The sequence below is a fragment of the Microcaecilia unicolor genome, chromosome 9 (assembly GCF_901765095.1).
Source record: "Microcaecilia unicolor chromosome 9, aMicUni1.1, whole genome shotgun sequence".
NCBI lineage: Eukaryota > Metazoa > Chordata > Amphibia > Gymnophiona > Siphonopidae > Microcaecilia > Microcaecilia unicolor.
Window position 1 is genome coordinate 142,724,011 of NC_044039.1, and position 20,010 is coordinate 142,744,020.

At 44.4% G+C, this 20,010-nt stretch overlaps 1 protein-coding gene across 1 annotated transcript in view; it reads left to right on the plus strand.

Annotated features, from left to right (window-relative positions):
- LTK (leukocyte receptor tyrosine kinase) overlaps positions 1–20,010 on the plus strand; it is a 251,737-nt gene that overhangs the window by 157,761 nt on the left and 73,966 nt on the right. Inside the window, exons 9-13 of the mRNA XM_030215372.1 lie at positions 345–439; positions 15,027–15,125; positions 15,680–15,857; positions 16,523–16,673; positions 17,731–17,862. Of these exons, the coding sequence (XP_030071232.1) occupies positions 345–439; positions 15,027–15,125; positions 15,680–15,857; positions 16,523–16,673; positions 17,731–17,862 (655 nt within the window). The remainder of the gene's footprint in view (positions 1–344; positions 440–15,026; positions 15,126–15,679; positions 15,858–16,522; positions 16,674–17,730; positions 17,863–20,010) is intronic.

Sequence of the window (20,010 nt, forward strand, 5' to 3'; positions counted from 1 at the left end):
CGAGCCGGCCATTTTTTTTCATTATAAGGTGAAGTCGGCCATCCCGTACCCATGCCCCCGTCCCGCCCCCGTCCCACCTTCGCTACCCTACCAACACACCCCCTTGAAGGTTGGCTGGCACCACGACGAAAAAGCAGTTGGGGCCTGCCAAAATCGGCTTTCGATAATACCGATTTGGCCAGGATCAGGAGATCGCTGGCGATCTCCCGATTTGTGTCAGAAGATCGCCGGCGATCCCTTTCGATAATGAGCCTGTATGTATCTTCTAGTACTCTAAAAATGACTTTTATTAACGTGGCCTAGAGAGTTTTACGAGAAGTCTAATCTATTCTCTTGTGGACAAGATTTCATCTGAAGCTACTGGCATCGTGGGGCTGGAACTCACTGGCTGATGTTGCTGTGGATAATATCACTTTTGGACTTGACTGCTTCAGTGATGGTAAGTCAGGAGGTTGCTAGCTATTAGAATTTCTTCAGAATATACTGGGATGAATCATTGTCCCAGTCCCAGTCATGTTGTGCATGAATTATATTTTCTTATATGTTATACACGGGGAATCTTTATCAATGAAGTGGATTTTTGTCCTAGAAAGCTCATCTCTCTATATAAAACGCACCTCCAACGTTCTATGAAGCCTCTTTTAGCCAAAAGTGAAGGGGGTGAGATCCCATTGTGTCTGCCCCGCCCACGCGTCAAACGTGATGACGTCGAGGGCGGAGCAATGACACTCAACCAATCGCATCGCTCGGCAGCGAAGCGTCAGGGAAGGAGGCGGCGCTCTCGGCGTCTAGCCTTCCCTTCGCTGTGTTCCGCCTTCTTCTGACGTCAAGGATGACGTCAAAAGAAGGCGGAACACAGCGAAGGGAAACCTAGACGTCGGGAGCGCCGCCTCCTTCCCTGACGCTTCGCTGCCGGAACCGCCACGGAGGTAAATTTTAAAAGAAGAAAAAAAAAAAAAAACCCGATGCATGGATGCGAAGGGGGGGGGGGCATGGATGCGAAGGGGGGGGCATGGATGCGAAGGGGGGGCATGGATGCGAAGGGGGGGAGGAGAAGAGGGCGGGCCAGGCTGGGACATGGGAGAGAGAGGAGCATGGATGCGAGGGGGGGTCATGGAAGGGAGAGAGGGGACTTGCTGGAAAAGGATGAATGGAGGCGGCAGGGGACAGAGGAATTGCAGGGCAGGCCTCAGGCAGAGAGGGGAAATGCTGGATAGGGATGAATGGAGGGGGCAGGTGACAGAGTAACATGGATGGCCATGGATTGGGACGGCAAGGCTCAGGGAAAGGGGAATTGCTGGATAGGGATGAATGGAGGGGACAGATGGGCATGGATGGATATGGATTGCAGGGCAGGCCTCAGGCAGAGAGGGGAATGCTGGATAGGGATGAATGGAGGGGGCAGGTGACAGAGTAACATGGATGGCCATGGATTGGGATGCCAGGGCTCAGGGAAAGGGGAATTGCTGGATACGGATGAATGGAGGGGACAGATGGGCATGGATGGATATGGATTGCATGACAGGCCTCAGGCACAGAGGGGAAATGCTGGAAAGGGATGAATGGAGGGGGCAGGGGACAGAGTAACATGGATGGCCATGGATTGGGAGGGCAGGGCTCAGGGAAAGGGGAATTGCTGGATAGGGATGAATGAAGGGGACAGATGGGCATGGATGGATATGGATTGCAGGACAGGCCTGAGGCAGAGAGGGGAAATGCTGGAAAGGGATGAATGGAGGGGGCAGGGGACAGAGGAGCATGGATTGCAGGGCAGGCCTCAGGCAGAGAGGGGAAATGCTGGATAGGGATGAATGGAGGGGGCAGGTGACAGAGTAACATGGATGGCCATGGATTGGGACGGCAGAGCTCAGGGAAAGGGGAATTGCTGGATAGGGATGAATGGAGGGGACGGATGGGCATGGATGGATATGGATTGCAGGGCAGGCCTCACGCAAAGAGGGGAAATGCTGGAAAGGGATGAATGGAGGGGGCAGGGGACAGAGGAGCATGGATGGCCACACACACACACTCTCTATCACACTGTGTCTCACATACACACTTGCACACACTCTCATTCTCACACTCACACCCAGACTCACTCTCTCTCTCACACACTCACACTTTCACTCTGACTCTCAGTCACTCTCACATACACTCTCCCAAACATACATACTCCGAAGAAAACCTTGCTAGCGCCCGTTTCATTTGTGTCAGAAACGGGCCTTTTTTACTAGTGTCTTAATAAACTGGTTAGTTTTTAAGGTGCCACCAGCCTCTTTGTTATTTATGCAGCTAGAGATTAAACTTCTGGAAATGTTCTATAGTCTTACACTCCTCTAGGATTCAACCATGCTTTATCTTTTTCCTTTTGAAGTTTATTACATATTGCAGCAGAAAGGATATTGTCAACTGTTACTTCATCAACAGCCCAGAGCAATACTACAAAAGACAATAGAAAATTTTTAAATAAACAAAACTAACTTTTTATTTTACTATGATTTTTTATCAGTTGTATGATTGTATTGTTATTATGTTGAACTATTTTATATGTTTTGTTGTTATCCAGTTAGTATTGTAAATCTGTGATATAGAAATAATTTTAAATACATAAATAGACAGATGTTCCATGCCTGGTTCAGAGTGAAGTATCTTTGAAGGATACTATCAAATCACGGAAGTTAGAATATCCCAATAGAGTGGTGGTAGCAAAGCTAAAAGTAATCCAGATGCTTTTAAGAGAAGAACAGACAAAAAGTAAAATTACATATTATCCATGTCAACTGCTAAGCAGATCGAATATATAAACAAAACACGAATGATGATAAGGAAAGCATGCTTAATGGGGAAGAAATATATCTTGCAAATGTGCTGCAAGAGGAAAACCCTTCAATATGGATCAGGGGTATAGCCAGACCTCGAAGTGGGAGGGTCCAGAGCCCAAAGTGAGGGGGCACATTTTGGCCCGCCTTTCCACCTCTCCCCACTCCCACCGCAATGCCACATACCTTGGCTAGCTGGGGTCCCCAACCCCCGCCAGCTGAGGCATTTCTCCAGCAATTGCCTCCCCTGCTTCCCCTCACGTTGTGCATGCTCGATTTTAATGAAATTGAGCATGCACTCAGTTCACTAAACCAAACTTGCACATGATGAGAGGAGAGCAGCGCTGGCTGAAAACGCTTCAGCTGGTGGGGGTTTGGGACCCCCACCAGCCAAACCAGGGGCCCTGGATCCATTTTGGGAGGCCCAGGCCCCTGTGCCCCCCCCCCCCCGTAGCTACACCACTGATATAGATGTGGAGGAATCAGTTCTGTAAGTTGATGATGTGGTAGTTTAAAGGGGTCAAAGCAACTTCAATAAAGAAAAAAAAAGGTTCCTTATAGCGTGGGAAGATTGCATTCAAACTCTTCCTCTGAGAATTCAAGTTATGAGAGAGAGAGTATTGACCAGAAGGGGACGGTGGTGAGTGGAGGAGTTTGAAGACAAGTAGGCCTGGTTCCCTGGGGGGGGGGGGGGGGGGGGGGGTGGAATGGTAGTAGGGTGGGAGGAAAGGAAAAGGGAGAACTAAATGTCAGGTGGGTCACAAGAATGCAGGGAGAGGGGAGGATGGGGAAAGAAGTAGTGAGGGGTAGGGGGTGGAAGTATTAACAACTTTAAAAATAGATTGTGGCTTTTAGATTGTTTGGATGTTATGATTGATGGAGACCTGAAGATATAGTCCTTGTTGTTTGGAATGTTGCATTTAATCAATAAAAATTGAAATTACAAAAACACACACACGGAAATGTCTGCATACAAATATATTAGAAGCCTAAAAAATAAAATGGGAGAGTTAGTGTGTAGCACTAAATGAAGAGGAATGGTGGAAGGAGGATGACCAATGAGACACTGATACCAGGGTACAAATTATATCACATGGATAGGGTAGATCAAATTGGAGAAGAATGGTACTATTAAGTTAGGAATCAGTTGTACACATAAGTTTTAGAATACTAGCACTTATGCGTGTAACTGTTACAATAAGGTCCATAACTTTAGTGCGTAAATGCAAGGGGGCGATTAAAGGAGGTGGACGAGATGGCTTGTAAGGTACACAGACAGGACAAGAGGTTATAAAGTCATGAACATCCTTAACTGGGGCCACCAGTAAGTTCGGAATATCGGCTCCTGTGTCCCAAAAGCTCCGGGATGGCTGTTGAATTTGGAATCATGGCCCCATCTCAATACTGTGCCCCGGAGTCATTTAGGCACCACGGTCTTGTCTGGGGGTATCAGTACAGAGACAGCTGCCAGGATCTTGGCTGGGTCCAGGATGGTCTGGAGTTCAGGGCTCTCATCAGTAGCCTCAAAGTACCAGGCAAGGGTGTCAGCCTGAACATTCTTCTCTGCCAGATAAAAGACCACCCGAAAGTCAAATCGGGATAAGAAAAAGAGACCATTGGGCTTGGTGGGAGTTGAGTCTTCAGACTTCCTGTAAATACAGGAGGTTCTTGTAATCCATGGTCATAGTGAATGGATACTTAGCTCCCTCCAGTAAACGATGCTACTCCTCCAGGGCCATCTTGATGGGTAACAACTCCCGATTTCCAATAGTATAATTCTTCTTGGTAGGTGAGAACTTCTGGGAGAAGAAGACGCAGAGTAACAATTTGCCTTTAGCGTCCGATTGAGAGAGGATGGCACCAGCCCCCATGGAAGATGCTTCAGCTTCAACAATGAAGGGCTTTTCTGGCTCAGGATGATGAAGCACTGGGGCTGAAACAAAGACTCCAGGCCAAGCCCGAGTATTTGCGTCCCTCCGGGTTAGGGCTGTGTCCTGGATGAGCTGACAATAATAGTTAGTGACGCCCAAGAAACACTGCAAGGCTCATTGCCCCTGGGGGCGAGGCTAGTCACGGATGGCAGAAAACTTTGCAGGTCCAATTTCGGGTCCCAGTCAGATCTGACATATCCCAAGAAGGACAGCTCCCTCGTCTCAACGATGCATTTTTCCAGTTTGGCATACAAGTGATTTTCACGTAGGCAACATAGGACCTGCTTGGCTTGCCCCAGTGTTGGACAAGTGTCTTAGAAAATATTAAAATGTTGTCTAAATAGACCAGGATGCAGTTCTGCAGCAAATCCTGGAAGATGTGATTCACAAAGTTTTGGAAAACTGCAGGGGCATTAGAGAGCCCGATCGGCATAACCAGGTGCTCATAGTGACCATCTCTGGTATTGAAGGCCATTTTCCATTTGTTTCCTTCACGTGCGCATATCAGATTATAGGCTCTACTCAGATCCAGCTTTGTAAAAATACAAACCACCTGCAAATGGTCAAACAGTTTGGAAATCAGAGGAAGCAGGTACTTATTCTTGACCATGGTGACATTCAATCCTCTGTAGTCAATGCAGGGGCACAGCACCCCATCCTTCTTCCCTACAAAGAAGAATCCAGCTCCTGCCGGAGAAATGGAGGAGCGAATAAAACCCCTCTGTAGGTTGTCAGGTCGACATGGCCTGGGTTTATCTACATAAACCCTCCCTCAGGTTGAGAACCTAAGGCAGCGGTGCGGATGGCCCGCTGTGCAGGAGAGAACCCCCAATGCCCTGGAGAATGCTTCAGACCCACACCTAAATGCCCCCCAAGGTTAGTGTGCAGACCAAGGCATGGCCACAGATATGACAAGCAACAGCAGCAGTGCTAGCAGCGGTGAAAATAGCAGGGAGATGAGTGGGGTCATCTCCCTGCACATGCCATTGCTAATTCTGATAGGCTTATCCCTCAGGGGTGGGACTGGCAGAAATAGCAGCAGCACACACAAAAAGATGGTCCTAAGTATCTTCCTGTTATTTTTACTGCTACCACTGCAGTGGAAGAGAGGGAATTATCAAGGTTGGGGCTGGGAAAGTATAGCCTCCCTCATATGGGGCTCCAATGGTACTGGGTGCAATTCTGGTCACTGCATCTCAAAGAGATATATTGAAATTAGAAAAGGTACAGAAAAGGCCAACCAAAATGATTATGGGGATGGAATGACTCTTGTATGAGGAAAGGCTTAAGAGGTTAAAGCTATTCAGTTTGGAGAAGAGATGGTTGAGGGTGATTATGATAGAGGTCTTTAAAATACTGATTGGAGTGGAATGAGTAAATGTAAATCAGTTGTTTATTCTTTCCTAAAGTACAAAGACTAGAGAGGATGCCATGAAGTTAAACAGTAATTTATTTATTTATTTGTTACATTTGTATCCCACATTTTCCCACCTATTTGCAGGCTCAATGTGGCTTACATACCACCTTATAATTGAAAGAGAAAAACGCCTAGATTTCGACCCAAATCGGGAGATGGACGTTTATCTCACAAAAACGAATAAATCGGTATAATGGAAAGCCGATTTTGGACGTTTTCAACTGCACTCCATCGCGGAAGCGTACAAAGTTGACGGGGGCGTGTCGGAGGCGTGGCGAAGGTGGAACTGGGCCGTGGTTATCGGCCGACGAGAGATGGACGCCTTTCGCCGATAATGGAAAAAAAGTATGCGTTTGTAGCTAGAATTTAGGGCACTTTTCCTGGACCCTGTTTTTTCCACGAATAAGGCCCCAAAAAGTGCCCTAAATGACCAGATTACCCCCAGAGGGAATCGGGGATGACCTCCCCTGACTCCCCCAGTGGTCACTAACCCCCTCCCACCACAAAAAATGATGTTTCACAACTTTTTATTTTCACCCTCAAATGTCATACCCACCTCCCTGGCAGCAGTATGCAGGTCCCTGGAGCAGTTGTTAGGGGGTGCAGTGGACTTCAGGCAGGTGGACCCAGGCCCATCCCCCCCCTACCTGTTACAATTGTGCTGCTTAATGCTTAGTCGTCCAACCCCCCCAAACCCACTGTACCCACATGTAGGTGCCCCCCCTTCACCCCTTAGGGCTATAGTAATGGTGTAGACTTGTGGGCAGTGGGTTTTGAGGGGGATTTGGGGGGCTCAACACACAAGGGAAGGGTAATATGCACCTGGGAGCTCTTTTACCTTTTTTTTTGTTTTTGTAAACGTGCCCCCTAGGGTGCCCGGTTGGTGTCCTGGCATGTGAGGGGGACCAGTGCACTACGAATCCTGGCCCCTCCCACGAACAAATGCCTTGGATTTATTCGTTTTTGAGCTGGGCGCTTTCATTTTCCATTATCACTGAAAAACAAAAACGCCCAGCTCACAAATTGTCGAATAAAACATGGACGTCTATTTTTTTCGAAAATACGGTTCGGTCCGCCCCTTCACGGACCCGTTCTCGGAGATAAACGCCCATGGAGATAGACGTTTTCATTCAATTATGCCCCTCATAGTACAGTAAGGCGTTTGCCAAGACCGGTAGAGAAACAAATAGAGGTGATATTGTGGTCGAATAAAGGTGCATTTGTTCCAGGCACAATGGGGGGGGGGGGGGGGGGTCAAGAAAGGGAAGGTTAAATAGTGTCCAATACAATCGTTGAGTTTGCTGTGATTGCAGAGTGTTGGCATCTAAGTTGGGTAGGTTTTTAGTGATTTCCTGAAGTTTAGATGATCGTAGATTGTTTTCACTGTTTTTGGCAGCGCGCTCCATAGTTGTGTACTTGTATAGGGGAAGCTGGAAGAATAGGTTGCTTTGTATTTAAGTCCTTTGCAGTTTGGGTAGTGGAGGTTTAGGTATGTTCGAGATGATCCGGTTCTGTTTCTGTTTGGCAGATCTATGAGGTCTATCATGTATCCTGGGACTACGCCATAGATGATTTTCAGTGGTGTGCTGGAGCCGGCTCGCACCGACTCACAAGAGCCACTTGTTAACTTTGCTCGGCTCTTGCGAGCCGGTTGTTGAAACCTGCGAGCCGGCTCTCCTCCCTCCCTCTTCCCTCACATCACTGACCTGACGAATTCTTCGGGGCAGGCAGTCTTGCCTGCCCGCTGCAAGTGCTGACTCTCCCCCGCTGGCGCTGCAGGTTCGCGCTTTAAAAATGGCCGCCGAGACTTCCAGAGGCGGCCTCGCGAGACTTCGCCCTTGTAAGTCTCGGTGGCCATTTTGAAGCGTGAACTGGCAGCGCCAGTGGGGGACTGAGTCAGTGCTTGCAGCGAGCAGGCAAGACTGCCTGCCCCGAAGAATTAAAGGAGTCAGATCGGTGACGGGAGGGAGGGAGGATAATTCTATTAACAACTCGGGAGGGGGTGGCAGGGGAGAGAACTAGGGAGTCGCTGGGCATGGGTGAATCATGGAGGGGAGAGAAGGGTCGTCCCTGGGCATGGGTGGATCATGGAGGGGAGAGAAGGGTCGTTGCTGGGTATGGGTGGATGGAGGGCAGGGGAGAGGAGGGTCACTGCTGGATTGGGTGGATGGAGGGCAGGAGAAAGGAGGGTCACTGGGTATGGGTGCATGCAGGGCAGGGGAGAGAAGGGTTGCTGGGTATATAGGTGCATGCAGGGCAGGGGAGAGGAGGATCGCCGGACATGGGTGGATGGAGGGCAGGGGAGAGGAGGGTCACTGGGTATGGGTGCATGGAGGGCAGGGGAGGGTCGCTGGGTGCATGCAGGGCAGGGGGAGAGAAGGGTCACTGGACATGGGTGGATGGAGGGCAGGGGAGAGGAGGGTCGCTGGACATGGGTGGATGGAGGGCAGGGGAGAGGAGGGTCGCTGGACATGGGTGGATGGAGGGCAGGGGAGAGGAGGGGAGAGAGAAGAAATGCTGGACATGGATGGAGGGGAGGGAAGAGTGAGGAAGGAGATGAGATGAGGGAAAAGGAAGAGAGGAGAAAAACTGCATATGGATGAAGAAAATAGGCAGAAGTTGAGGACCAGAAATGAAGAAGAAAGGAAAGAAATAAATGGAAAGGAAGCCCTGGGAACGGAGTTAAGAGGACAGATAGCAGCAGAATCGGATACTGGGCCAGCATGATCAGAAAAACAGTCACCAGACAACAAAGGTAGAAAAAAAATCATTTTATTTTCATTATAGTGTTTGGAATATGTTCACTTTGAGAATCGGGTGCGCAACATTAAAAGTTTATATTTATTTACTTATTTATGGCATTTTATCCCACATTAAACTTGAATTAGATTGGAACCTGGGATCATTTAATTTTTTTTTCCTGGAGAGAGTAATGCATTGCTGCCCCCCCCCCCCCCCCCGGCTATAGCCAGCTCTGCAATTTTGGGGCGGCGCAGAGGTGGGGGGGGGGCGCAGAGGTGGATGGGGGGCGCAGAGGTGGACAGGGGGGGGGCGCAAGGGTGGACCGGGGGGGGGGGGCGCAGAGATGGACCGGGGAGAGAGCCTGTTGTTAAAAATTTACCAGCACACCACTGATGATTTTATAGATCAGGGTGCAGATTTTGAAGGTAATGTGTTCTTTAATTGGGAGCCAATGCAATTTTTCTCGGAGGTGTTTGGCATTTTCGAATCGTGTTTTACTGCATATCAGCCAGGAGAAAATATTTTTTTACTCAATGCATAGTTAAAGGTTTCCTGAAAACCAGACTAGTTTGTGGCCCTCCCAGATTGCAGTTTAACACCACCGAATTTCGAGATAGTCAATATGTGAGTGTAGCTCTTTTTTCACCTATTTCTCAAGACTAGCTTTCAGAGGCACTGGAAAGGTATGTTTAGGTCAGAACACTTCGGCTGGAGGAATCATATATTAGACTTAAATCTGGTCAAGAATTTTCTGTTCTATGACCCATGATCTGCCCCTTTGCTGCTCACTGGCATTCAAACTGAGTGATTCTATGTACTTCTTTTCCATCCTCCGACTGATTTTATATATACCATTGTAAACTGCTCTGAAAGGCACATGCAGATCTAACTCTTGAATATTTATTGCAGATATTCTGAAAACCTGACTGACTGTTCATCCTCCAGGTTAGGTCAATGAAGCAGTGTTCTAGCACATTGGTTCTCATAACACTATCCTGGGGGAGCACCAGCCAGTTGGGTTTTTCAGGATATCGCTAATGAATATGCATGAGAAAGGCTATCCCAGTTTCCTAGGTATATGGGAATATTCAGGGATATATCAAGGCCAGAACGGTTCCCCTACGTTTAAGAATCAGAGTTCTTCACAGGGAGCATGCATAGAGTGCTCAACATGAGCAGGATGATGTGCTCCAACTGATGGAGTATTATAAGGTCTCCTGAGGAAGATATTGAAACATGGTCAATATTGAGACCAAGAGACTGAGACGAGAACAACTGCTAGACCCATTGAGTCACTTCTATGCATGGAACTGAAACAGTTTTTAAAGGATCATTTGATTGGAGTGAGCAGGAGTTTGGATTAGCTGGTGGGCAATTATCATCTTTGCTCGTGGTGGTGAATGATTAGCGATGGTTTTTCAAAGCTAATAATAGTAACAGCACCAGCAACGGAATTTATTTAGCGGTGGAATTTAAAGAGCTTGGAACTGACATATGGATTTTTTTGACAAGGCTAATCTGGACACTCCTTAAACTGCTTCTATTAATGAGAGGAAGAACAAAAGAAATGAAGGACTGAATAGTGATATATATATATATATATATATATATATATATATATATATATATATATATATATATATATATATATAATGGCACAATTAATATCTGATTGGAACTTTTTGTAATGTGTATTATGTAGTGTAGCTGTCACATAATTTTAGATACTGTAGGAGCATCTTTAATTTTGTTTGTATAGGTTTTATATGTATTTTTCAAAACATTTTTTTGCAATGTGAATAAAGATTTTGCAATGTGAATAAGATAAACAAGAAAAGATATTAGTCATTAAATAATTAATTGATTTATGTTGACTATTATAATATAAGAAAGCCCATATATTTAGTATGCATATTCCTTAGGGATGTCCTAAAACTCAGTTGGCTGGTGGTCCCCAAGAACAGGTTTGAGAACCACTGTTCTAGCAGATTCTCTCTTCATAGACTGTTCCAGGGGCTCTGGACACTTGTGTACTTTCTATGATGAGTAGAGTGGTGATGGTGATCAGTTTGCCTATCACAAAATGATTTGTGCCACATGAACTAAATATTTCCACAAGAGGCTATACTCCAGGGCTTCCAAAACCTGTCCTGCATACACCAGAGGCAGTATATGCAGATCTATTTCTGCATATACTGCCTCTGGTGTATATGCATATTCATTGTCCAAGAAAACAAGAAGGCAGATGATCCACAAAATCCAACGTGGAAGCAAACAAAAGCGGATCAATCAAGGTATGGTATACAACTTTATTCTAAAAAAACACTCGACACAGGCTGTGCTTCGCCCACTAGGGCTGCGTCAGGGGCTTGAAAACAAAAGCAGGTTCACAATGAAGCAAAAAAAAAAAAAAAAAAAACAGCAAAATGCGTTCCTCCAAAGCTAACTCAATCCATGCACCCGGTGGATGGCATCATGTGACCGCATCAATTGGAAACACAGCCTGTGTCAGGCATTTTTTTAGAATAAAGTTGTATACCATACCTTGATTGATCTGCTTTTTTATGCATATTCATTGTAGATTTCCACAAAACTTGACTAGCAGAAGAGTCCCCAGGACATGGAGTTGCCAAGTTACTTAGATCCAAGAGGGAGGTTTTAGGCCAGTCCCAGATTTCAGGCAGTCCCGTTCAGGTGCATTATGGGACTTGCAGCATTGATTTCATTGGCTAGAATCAAGGCCAACAAATACCACACTGCTTTTGGGATGTAAGTTCAAAATCAGGACTGGCCAAAAAGACTCCCTCCTCTGCAGGATAAGTTTGGGAAGCCCTTCCCTAGTCCATCGTGCAGTCTTTCTTCTCCTACGTAAATATGAGATGTAGTAGTTTTCCTCTGGTTTTTATAACCATCTTTTCCTTCATCTCTGTTCATGACTAATTCAATTAAGCTGTATGTGGGAGCATGGTTATTCTTGGTAATGATGTTGTTTTCTATGAGCCAGGAGAGGTTTCAAATGTCACTTACTGAGTTAATTAAGATGGGGCCTCAGAGATTAAAAAAAAGAAAAAGAGTAATGCTTCACTGGAAGATAAGCATGTCTTTCAGATTAGGATTTAATAGATTTTTCTTCAACCGTTCAAGGACAGATCTGGAAGAAAATTCATCTGCCCCGTCCCAGAATCCCAGTTGCTATAGCAGGTACTCAAATTGACATGCTTTTTTCTTCCCCTTCCTCTAAGCTTGATACTGTCACTGGTGTAGCCTGAATGCAAAATATCCAGCAAGAGCTTTAAAAAGAGCAGAGGAGTAAGTAGCCTAATGGCTAGAAGAAGAGTTTTATAACAGGGCACCAAAACAAATGTGATTAGTGCAGTATTTTCTATAAAGATAAAGGTAGACCCCTTTACACAAATAGCAAGTCATGAACGGCATATGGGGGCTGTCCCTTGTGTGACGCTTTCTTGGCAGACTATTAGTGAAGTAGTTGCCCTTGTCTTCCCCAGTCATCTTTAAAAAACAAACAAACAAATAAATAAATAAATTAAAATATATATATATTTTTTTTTTCCACTATAGGCTTAATCTCTTCAATTGGTTGTAATTAGCTTACACTCACTTTCTTAAACAACCGTTATTATTAATTATAAATCTTTATTCAAATATTGCACATAATTCCCATTGTTGTTCAATAAATCACTATTACAATCCTCATTTAAACCAACGCTTCTTCATGCTTACTACATTCTCACTATCATTCTCACACTATCATTCACACTAACTAAAACCCTCTCTTATTTATAAAAACACTTATACAAAACATTTTCATTACATCTCATCATATACTACATAAATCGTTATCAGAGATAACAAAACCAGTTACTTCATAAATCGTTATCACAGGTAGCAGCGGCAGTATATCTAAGCATAACCATATCATTTCAGTAGGACTTTCATTTTCCTTAAATCTCTTTATCCTACACATACATGTTCCTTTAAATCAAGGAGTCCATATTATCAACTGACAACATATAAGCCAATATATTCCAGGAACTCTATCCGAGAACTTTGTCAGAAGAAGTCCGCTTCACTCAATATTTAAAGGGTATGAAATTTCGAGCAGCTGTTACAAATCCAAACCGCTCCACTTGGTAAACGATAATCTTATAAAATGTTATATAAAATAAACATCCAGACACAGCTCCCAATAGCACGCAAATTCAAATGCACATATTTACGCCTGCTCCAAGAAAGATGTCAATGTGAACATGTACGCCATCCCCCAGATTCTATATAGGTTGGATGCATATGTAAACTAATTAGTCAATTGAGTGCTAACAACTAATTATTGGTGTTAATTGGCAGTAATTTGGATTTACATGTTTATTCAAATTTGCTATACCGCCATATCTGAACAGACAGATCAGGGAGGTTTACAATACTAAAAACAATATAAAATAGTGCACTTTTAACACAGAGGGAAGTGGAATTCTATTAAGATAGGAAAGATATCAGGCAAAACTGAGACAAGAAATAATCACTAAATAAAAGTATTCCTCATAACAGAAAAACCTTAGTCAAGAAATTGATAGCAAAGGCATTGCAAAAAAAAGTGTGTTTTAAGAAGGATTCTGAATTTTTTAAAGTAGGGTTCCAAATGTATAACAGGGGGGAGATCATTCCAAAGTTTAGGGCCAAGAAAATAAAAGGCAGAGTGACGAGTAGACTCTAGACGTGCTATTCACAAGGTTGAATGCTGAAAGGGGGTGTGGGTATGGGAGGGGTATGGGCAGGTCAGGGATGTTCCAAATATTTAGGCAGAACAAACACAGAAGAACCAAACCCCACAAGAACAACAACTGAAGATATAACAGTGCAGAGTGAATAGATCAGTTAGCAATGTCAGTATTCTTGATTTCTCTTTCCCTCCCACAGCCCCTCTTGTGCATCCCCATCCCACCCATTGAAAGTAAAAGCTTTATTCGAGTCATCCCTATCACTCATGCTGAAAGAAGGAGCGCTATCAAACTCTCTGCTCCCTTTTCTCCACTGCAATAGAGAATAGTCTTTCTGTACCCTAGGTCACCATATTGGAGTCAGAATTAGTTTGTATAACTGGAATAACAATAAAATTGAGTTTAAAAAAACAACCTTTCCCCTCCCTTGATTCTAAAAAAACACCCATCTACTCTGAGTCTCTACCCACTCGACTAAAAAAACCCCTCCATCCATAACGCACACCCTCCCTGGAATCACCAATCACTCCAAGCACAGCAACTCCTGTCTCTAGCTTCAAAGTCTACTCATCCATTTATTAACCAGACAGTTAAAGCAACAGCACTCCAACATCCACACTCTGTTCTTCCTAAATTTCAACCGTTATTGCAATATAAGTAGAAATTCAATTACATCATGCGGAAGTCTTTCTGACCCAGGGCAAGAGTCTTTGTACTGGATATTCAGTTGCAGATAGGCTGATGGATATTGTAAAGAGATGGGTATGGGAAGTTTGCAGAATGAGTTGATTTATTGTACCAAATGGTGTTTGAAAAGTTGGACATAAAGGAAAGGATGTAAATGCTTGTAAGAGGAGTCCACTTTCTTAGGAGGAGAAGAAGGCAGAACACAGTAGAATGCTCTGAGACAAGACGGGGTGTGTACGTTGCATGTAAGGGTTGTTTTCTGTGCACTTGAACACACAATCTGAGCGTAACTGCATGTACCTAGTTACAGGATTCTCTTTCGTGTGCTGTACATACTGAAGGTCTCTGGCTCAATCTCCAAACTGGGTCTTCTGCTCCCCAGGACAGTTGAGGATGGGAATGCTATGGAGGCAATGTTCAAAGCCCCTGGGCGAGGTAATCACGGTCATTGTTTAAGGATGAAACCTAGTGAGTGAATTCAGGGTCAATGATTGCAGGGTTGTCATAAAAGCCCTGGTGCATGAAACCCAGCCAGGACTGTCACTGAAATGATCAGATTAAATATCATTGGGGAAATTCAACAGGTAGTTGTGAATCAAGCTTATGGCACCTGATCCCAGCCCTGGATCCCTTAAGCTGGAAATACAAAGGCCGGAGAGGCTTAAACTTTTTAACCGTTTCTCCTCTATGGCAGAAAGAAGACCAGTTGATTCAGAGAGGCATCAAGTATCTCGGAACATAGACATATTGGAAGATATGCTGTTGTTCCCTCCACCACAGTCCTCTATCCTAGGTATTATATGCACTTTTATGTCATTGTAGGGTTCTCTTCTTCATAATATGCCTGCCTTGGTGTTTGTGTGCATTTGCTGGTACAGCTTTCGTGCTTGCATTTACAAGAGCTCTCTATGGTATTTCCTGGCAGATTTCTGTTCACTGGAGGGGGTGGGGGGTAGGGGTGATCCTCTGCCTTGTACACGGCACCTAATTCATCTGACTCTGTTCAAGCACAGGCAAATGGGCAGGGAAGGAAGCAGTACAGTTTAATTTGGTTTTATTATTTATCATAGCAAGGAGATAATATCTCAGGTAGTACATGAGAAAAATGAGAGATTTGCAGAAGTATGATTCTGGGCAAACATGTTTTCTGCCTCAGATTCTCAACTTTCTTTTCACTTTGGGCTTTATGTCGTATGCAGCACAGAATATCATCTACAGAACCACTAAGTTGAGCCAGTTTTAGGTTCAACCTAAAACTGAAGGGCAGAACACTGAATCCTCCAGACTAGGAGAACTTTACTGTCTATTGAATGATGTTGGATTTAGGAGTTCTTTTTCTGAAAACAGGAGACCCTTCAGAAATGGACTGGTTATTTAGGCCTTGTGGTGCCACAGGCCCTCATGGGCCATCTCAGGTTCAATGTGACATTGCTTATCGCAAGTCCAGTGTTTCAGTGATGGTGGAGGAGGATGCCCCACTTCAAGGAGTACAAATGTGGAAAGTTCCAGCAACAGATACATACAAGTGAGTAGCCTGACTTCTAATTTCTTGTTCTCAGAGAACCATTTTCTAACTAGTGCTCTTTCTCAACAGAAGCTGAAGTAGCTGACAGGAGCATTAGCTATACTGAAGCTTGGAGCTCTTACTATGTAGCAGAAATAGATTCAAAGTACAATTTTTAGACTCTCCACTTTGTAAAATAAAGTAAAATAACCATCCATAGACTTCACTCCAAGATTTCAAGAGAAAGTAATCAAGTACTTTCTCTTTAAAACTCACCCTGGGTACCAGATAATTTTTTGTGTGTGTAGGCAGATTTTACATGGAAAATAATGCACATAAAATTTGAAAACAAAACCTAAGCATGTTATTTTTCAGTCCTACCCAAAATATGCCCTTAGGAATGCCTTCCCTAAATACAGCAAAAAAGTATAGATTGGAGGAATGCACATACTTCTTGCCAGTTCTTGTTCGTAAGACAGCTTTGCAATTTCCCCGCTCTCATGTACAATTGTACAACTTCAGTCTCAGCCTGTTGCTGTACGAAATGGTGTAAAAGAACTCGATCTGTGAGTTAGCAGCCACATAGCTCGGCATTCTTTGCTGTGTAGACATTGTTATCAAATGGTACTTAAGTGATGAGTGTGCAGAATCTTTGTAAGTCTGCTTTTTTATTTTATCTAATTTAGGATTTCGGCATATGGAGCAGCAGGAGGAAAAGGAGCAAAGAATCCTAACAAACGGTCCCATGGGGTCTTTATAGCTGCGATCTTCCAACTGCAGAAAGATGAGGTTCTCTCTATCCTGGTGGGACAGCAGGGAGGGGATGCCTGCCCAGGGGTGAGATACTTCCTTTGGAAAAAGACACTATCATTTGTTTTAGTACTGAGTGTATCTGGTATAAAGGTAAAGGTTGTCCCCTTGTATGCAAGTACCAAGTTGTGAATGACTTATGGGGGATGCCATTTGCATTATAGTTTCTTGGCAGACTATTAGCGGGGTGGGTTGCCATTGCCTTTCCCAGCTAGGACCGGGTACTCATTTACCAATTGAAAGTGGACGGATGGCTGAATTGGCCAGAGGCCAGCTCTCTGACAGAAATCCCAGTGCAGGATTTGAACTCAGGTTGTGGCATAGTAGGCAAGTGACCTATCAGTTGCATTTTGAGACCTGGCAGCATAGGATGTTTTGTACTGTTTTGGGATCTTGCCAGGTGCTAGTGACCTGGATTGGTCACTACTGGAAACAGGATGCTGGGTTGATGGACATTCAGTCTGTCCCAGTATGGCAATTCTTATGTACCTCTTTGTAGCTGATATGCTATGTTCTATACAAATTCTGATAATAAAAGGAATGAAGTTAATATTCAAAAGAATCATTTTACATTTCAGTGAGGGCCACCCTCTGCCTAACTTCTGGTTGGATATTCAAGAGAAGACAGGTCTAGAAGCATTACGAGTGGGTAGGGCCAAAAGTTAGCTAGGTAGCACCAATTTTCAGCCCCATGTGATTAACTTTAGCCATTTAAGTAGACCAGATAAATGACTGGCTTAACTTAACCAGGCAACTTCTTCAACTATTCTGTATATTCTGCTGGCCTACGTAAATAGTGTCACTAAATACTGGGCATAAAGAAAAGTGGATAAGTGATTTTGCCCCACTGAATATCAGCCTCAGTCTATCCATGGGAGGCAATGCTTGAGTCTGCATCAGAATGGAGGACTTTGTCGAGGGAATGTGTCAGTCAGGTCTGGCTGGTGCTCACTCTGGCCTGCTAATCTCTTAAGTGCCATGAATCATATGGTTTTGTCTTCCTGAAGAACATAATTGTGGTTCTTTTTCTGTTCTGAACATAACTAGATTGTGATTACTGTTGTACTTCCTTTGAATCTCATAGGGAAATGCTTTGACGAAGCAGATTTGCCGGGGGGAATCATCTATAATTGAGGAAGAATACAAAGACAAGAGAGCTCTCCATGAATGGGCTGGAGGAGGAGGAGGTGGTGGAGGGGCCAGCTATGTTTTTAAAGTATGTTATCTTGGGTGGTGGAGGGGATAATACCATTTCTTCTACAGTATTTGCCAATTAAATGTATTGTTATCTTATCACCCCATGGCTAGAAATAATTACTTTAGTCCAGTGGTTCTCAACCAGTCCTCAAAACACATCCAACCAATCAGGTTTTCAGGATATCAATAATTAATATGTGTGACGAAACAGTGGGTTGTCTAGCCTGTGAACTGTATTATTTTACTGATGAAGTGTATTTCTCCTAATTGGCCAGCAGATGGCGCTTGTTTTCAGTTTTAAGCCATTACAGAAAGGCTGTTTTCTTCTTCAGTTTAACACAAGGGAGGATGTTCCTCAAGTGCTGTGGCTAGCTACTTTTGAAGGTTGTTGTTCTGGGCTCTGATTGGCCTGGAGTCCAGATACAGCCAGGAGTTACTGGCTTTTCTCTCAATCTGAGTCTGGGAGCACAGAAGTAAACACGTCTGTCCTGAGATCCTGTTCAAGACTTATGAGCAGATAATTTCCTGAAACTCCCCAGGTGTTACCCAGGTAGTAACAAGTGTTAGATAGTTTTAATAATTATCCTATTTAAGTTACTTGTTATTGTGTGCTGTTTTTCCCATCTGTTTTTGTGGTTCACTGTTCAATATTTTTATGAAAATAAACATAATTGTTTATTGGCTCTGATGTCCTGGACTGACTAACAATCCTGTTGGTTTGTGTGTTAGGTCTGTGGGTGCTTTCTTGGAACTGTGGGACCCCTGAGAATGTGGCCCCAGTGTCCTAGAGATCACCATGGAATACCTTGAGAGTGGGAGACTCGCCCAAAGACAAGTGAGACCCAGTTGGTGGGGGTGGAGAGTGCTACTGTAGAGCACAAGCAGCAAGTACAGGTGGACCTGAGCAGTGCTGGGGATGGATTCTCCATGTGGCCACAGGGTTAGCCCCAGGCAGGTGGCTAGGCATTTTGTGACAATATGCATACGATAAATTTGTATGTACCACCGCCAATATATGCATGCATATTCATTGTGGTATCCTGAAAACTTGACTGGCTGAGTATGTCCCGAGGACTATATTGAGAACCCCTGCTCTAGTCTATGCATGGTCCTTGGGATTTAGGATTTTACTTCTATAAATTTTGAGCAATCACCAGTTATTTTTTATATGCTTTCAGTTTCTACACTGCAATGATCAGCAGTAATTTTGCAATAATATTTGTAGATCCAAGAGATCAATCAATTCTTCTAGAGTAGAGCCCATTAGGGTTGGCAGTCGGGGGCACTTTTGCATGTCACTTATCCAGTGTGGTTGGGCACCCTAGGTGAACCTTCAGCCTTAGCCCTCCCAACAGTTTTTCTTTCTTCAGGAGGGGGGTTGGGAAGGAGGATCAATAGAGGACAATGTTGCAGTTTGGGAGAAGTTGGAGGGGGATCAGAAGGTGGACTTGGAAGGAGGGCTGTCGCAGTTTGGGGGGGGGGATCAGACAGGAATGGTGTTGCAGTTTGGAAGGAGTGAGGAGGTCAGAAGAAATCAGAAGGGGAGAGTGTTGCAGTTCAGGGGGAGTGGGAATCGGAAGAGGGGGAGCTCTGGATATGGGCAGAAACCTTTATGTGGGTCCTAGTCAATATTCAGCCAGGACCTGCATAAGTTTCTTATACAGGTCCCCGCTGAATACTGCTCCTGCTGGTGCCCCGGCATGGCCTGGCATTGAATATCTGGGGATAGCAGTATTTTAAAAATGTTGACTGTTTTAGGCTGAATATTGACCAACATGATTTTAAATATTAATCTTTGTCCTATGTGTGTGTGTGTGTGTGTGTGTGTGTGTGTATATCACACACATGCACAAGTAATGAAGTCAGTTTCCGAAGTCATTTATCCAGGTAAAATGACTATAAGAAAATTGCCCACCTTTTCTGCAGGAAAAAGGTACATTGGTGGTTCCTTGAGTTTGGGTGGCTGTCAGATTTTATTGTTTTGCTTTGACCGCAGCTGCTCATTGCTCCCCCCAGAAGCTGGTGCCCAACGTGACTATCTAGTCTTGCATAGTGATTGGGCCAGCCCTGCATTTAACTTTCACAGCTATTTATGCCAAGAGGGAAACTTAATGGCAATTAAGGAGCTTTAATTAAAAATCTAAGGAAGATGACTATAAGCAGGGAC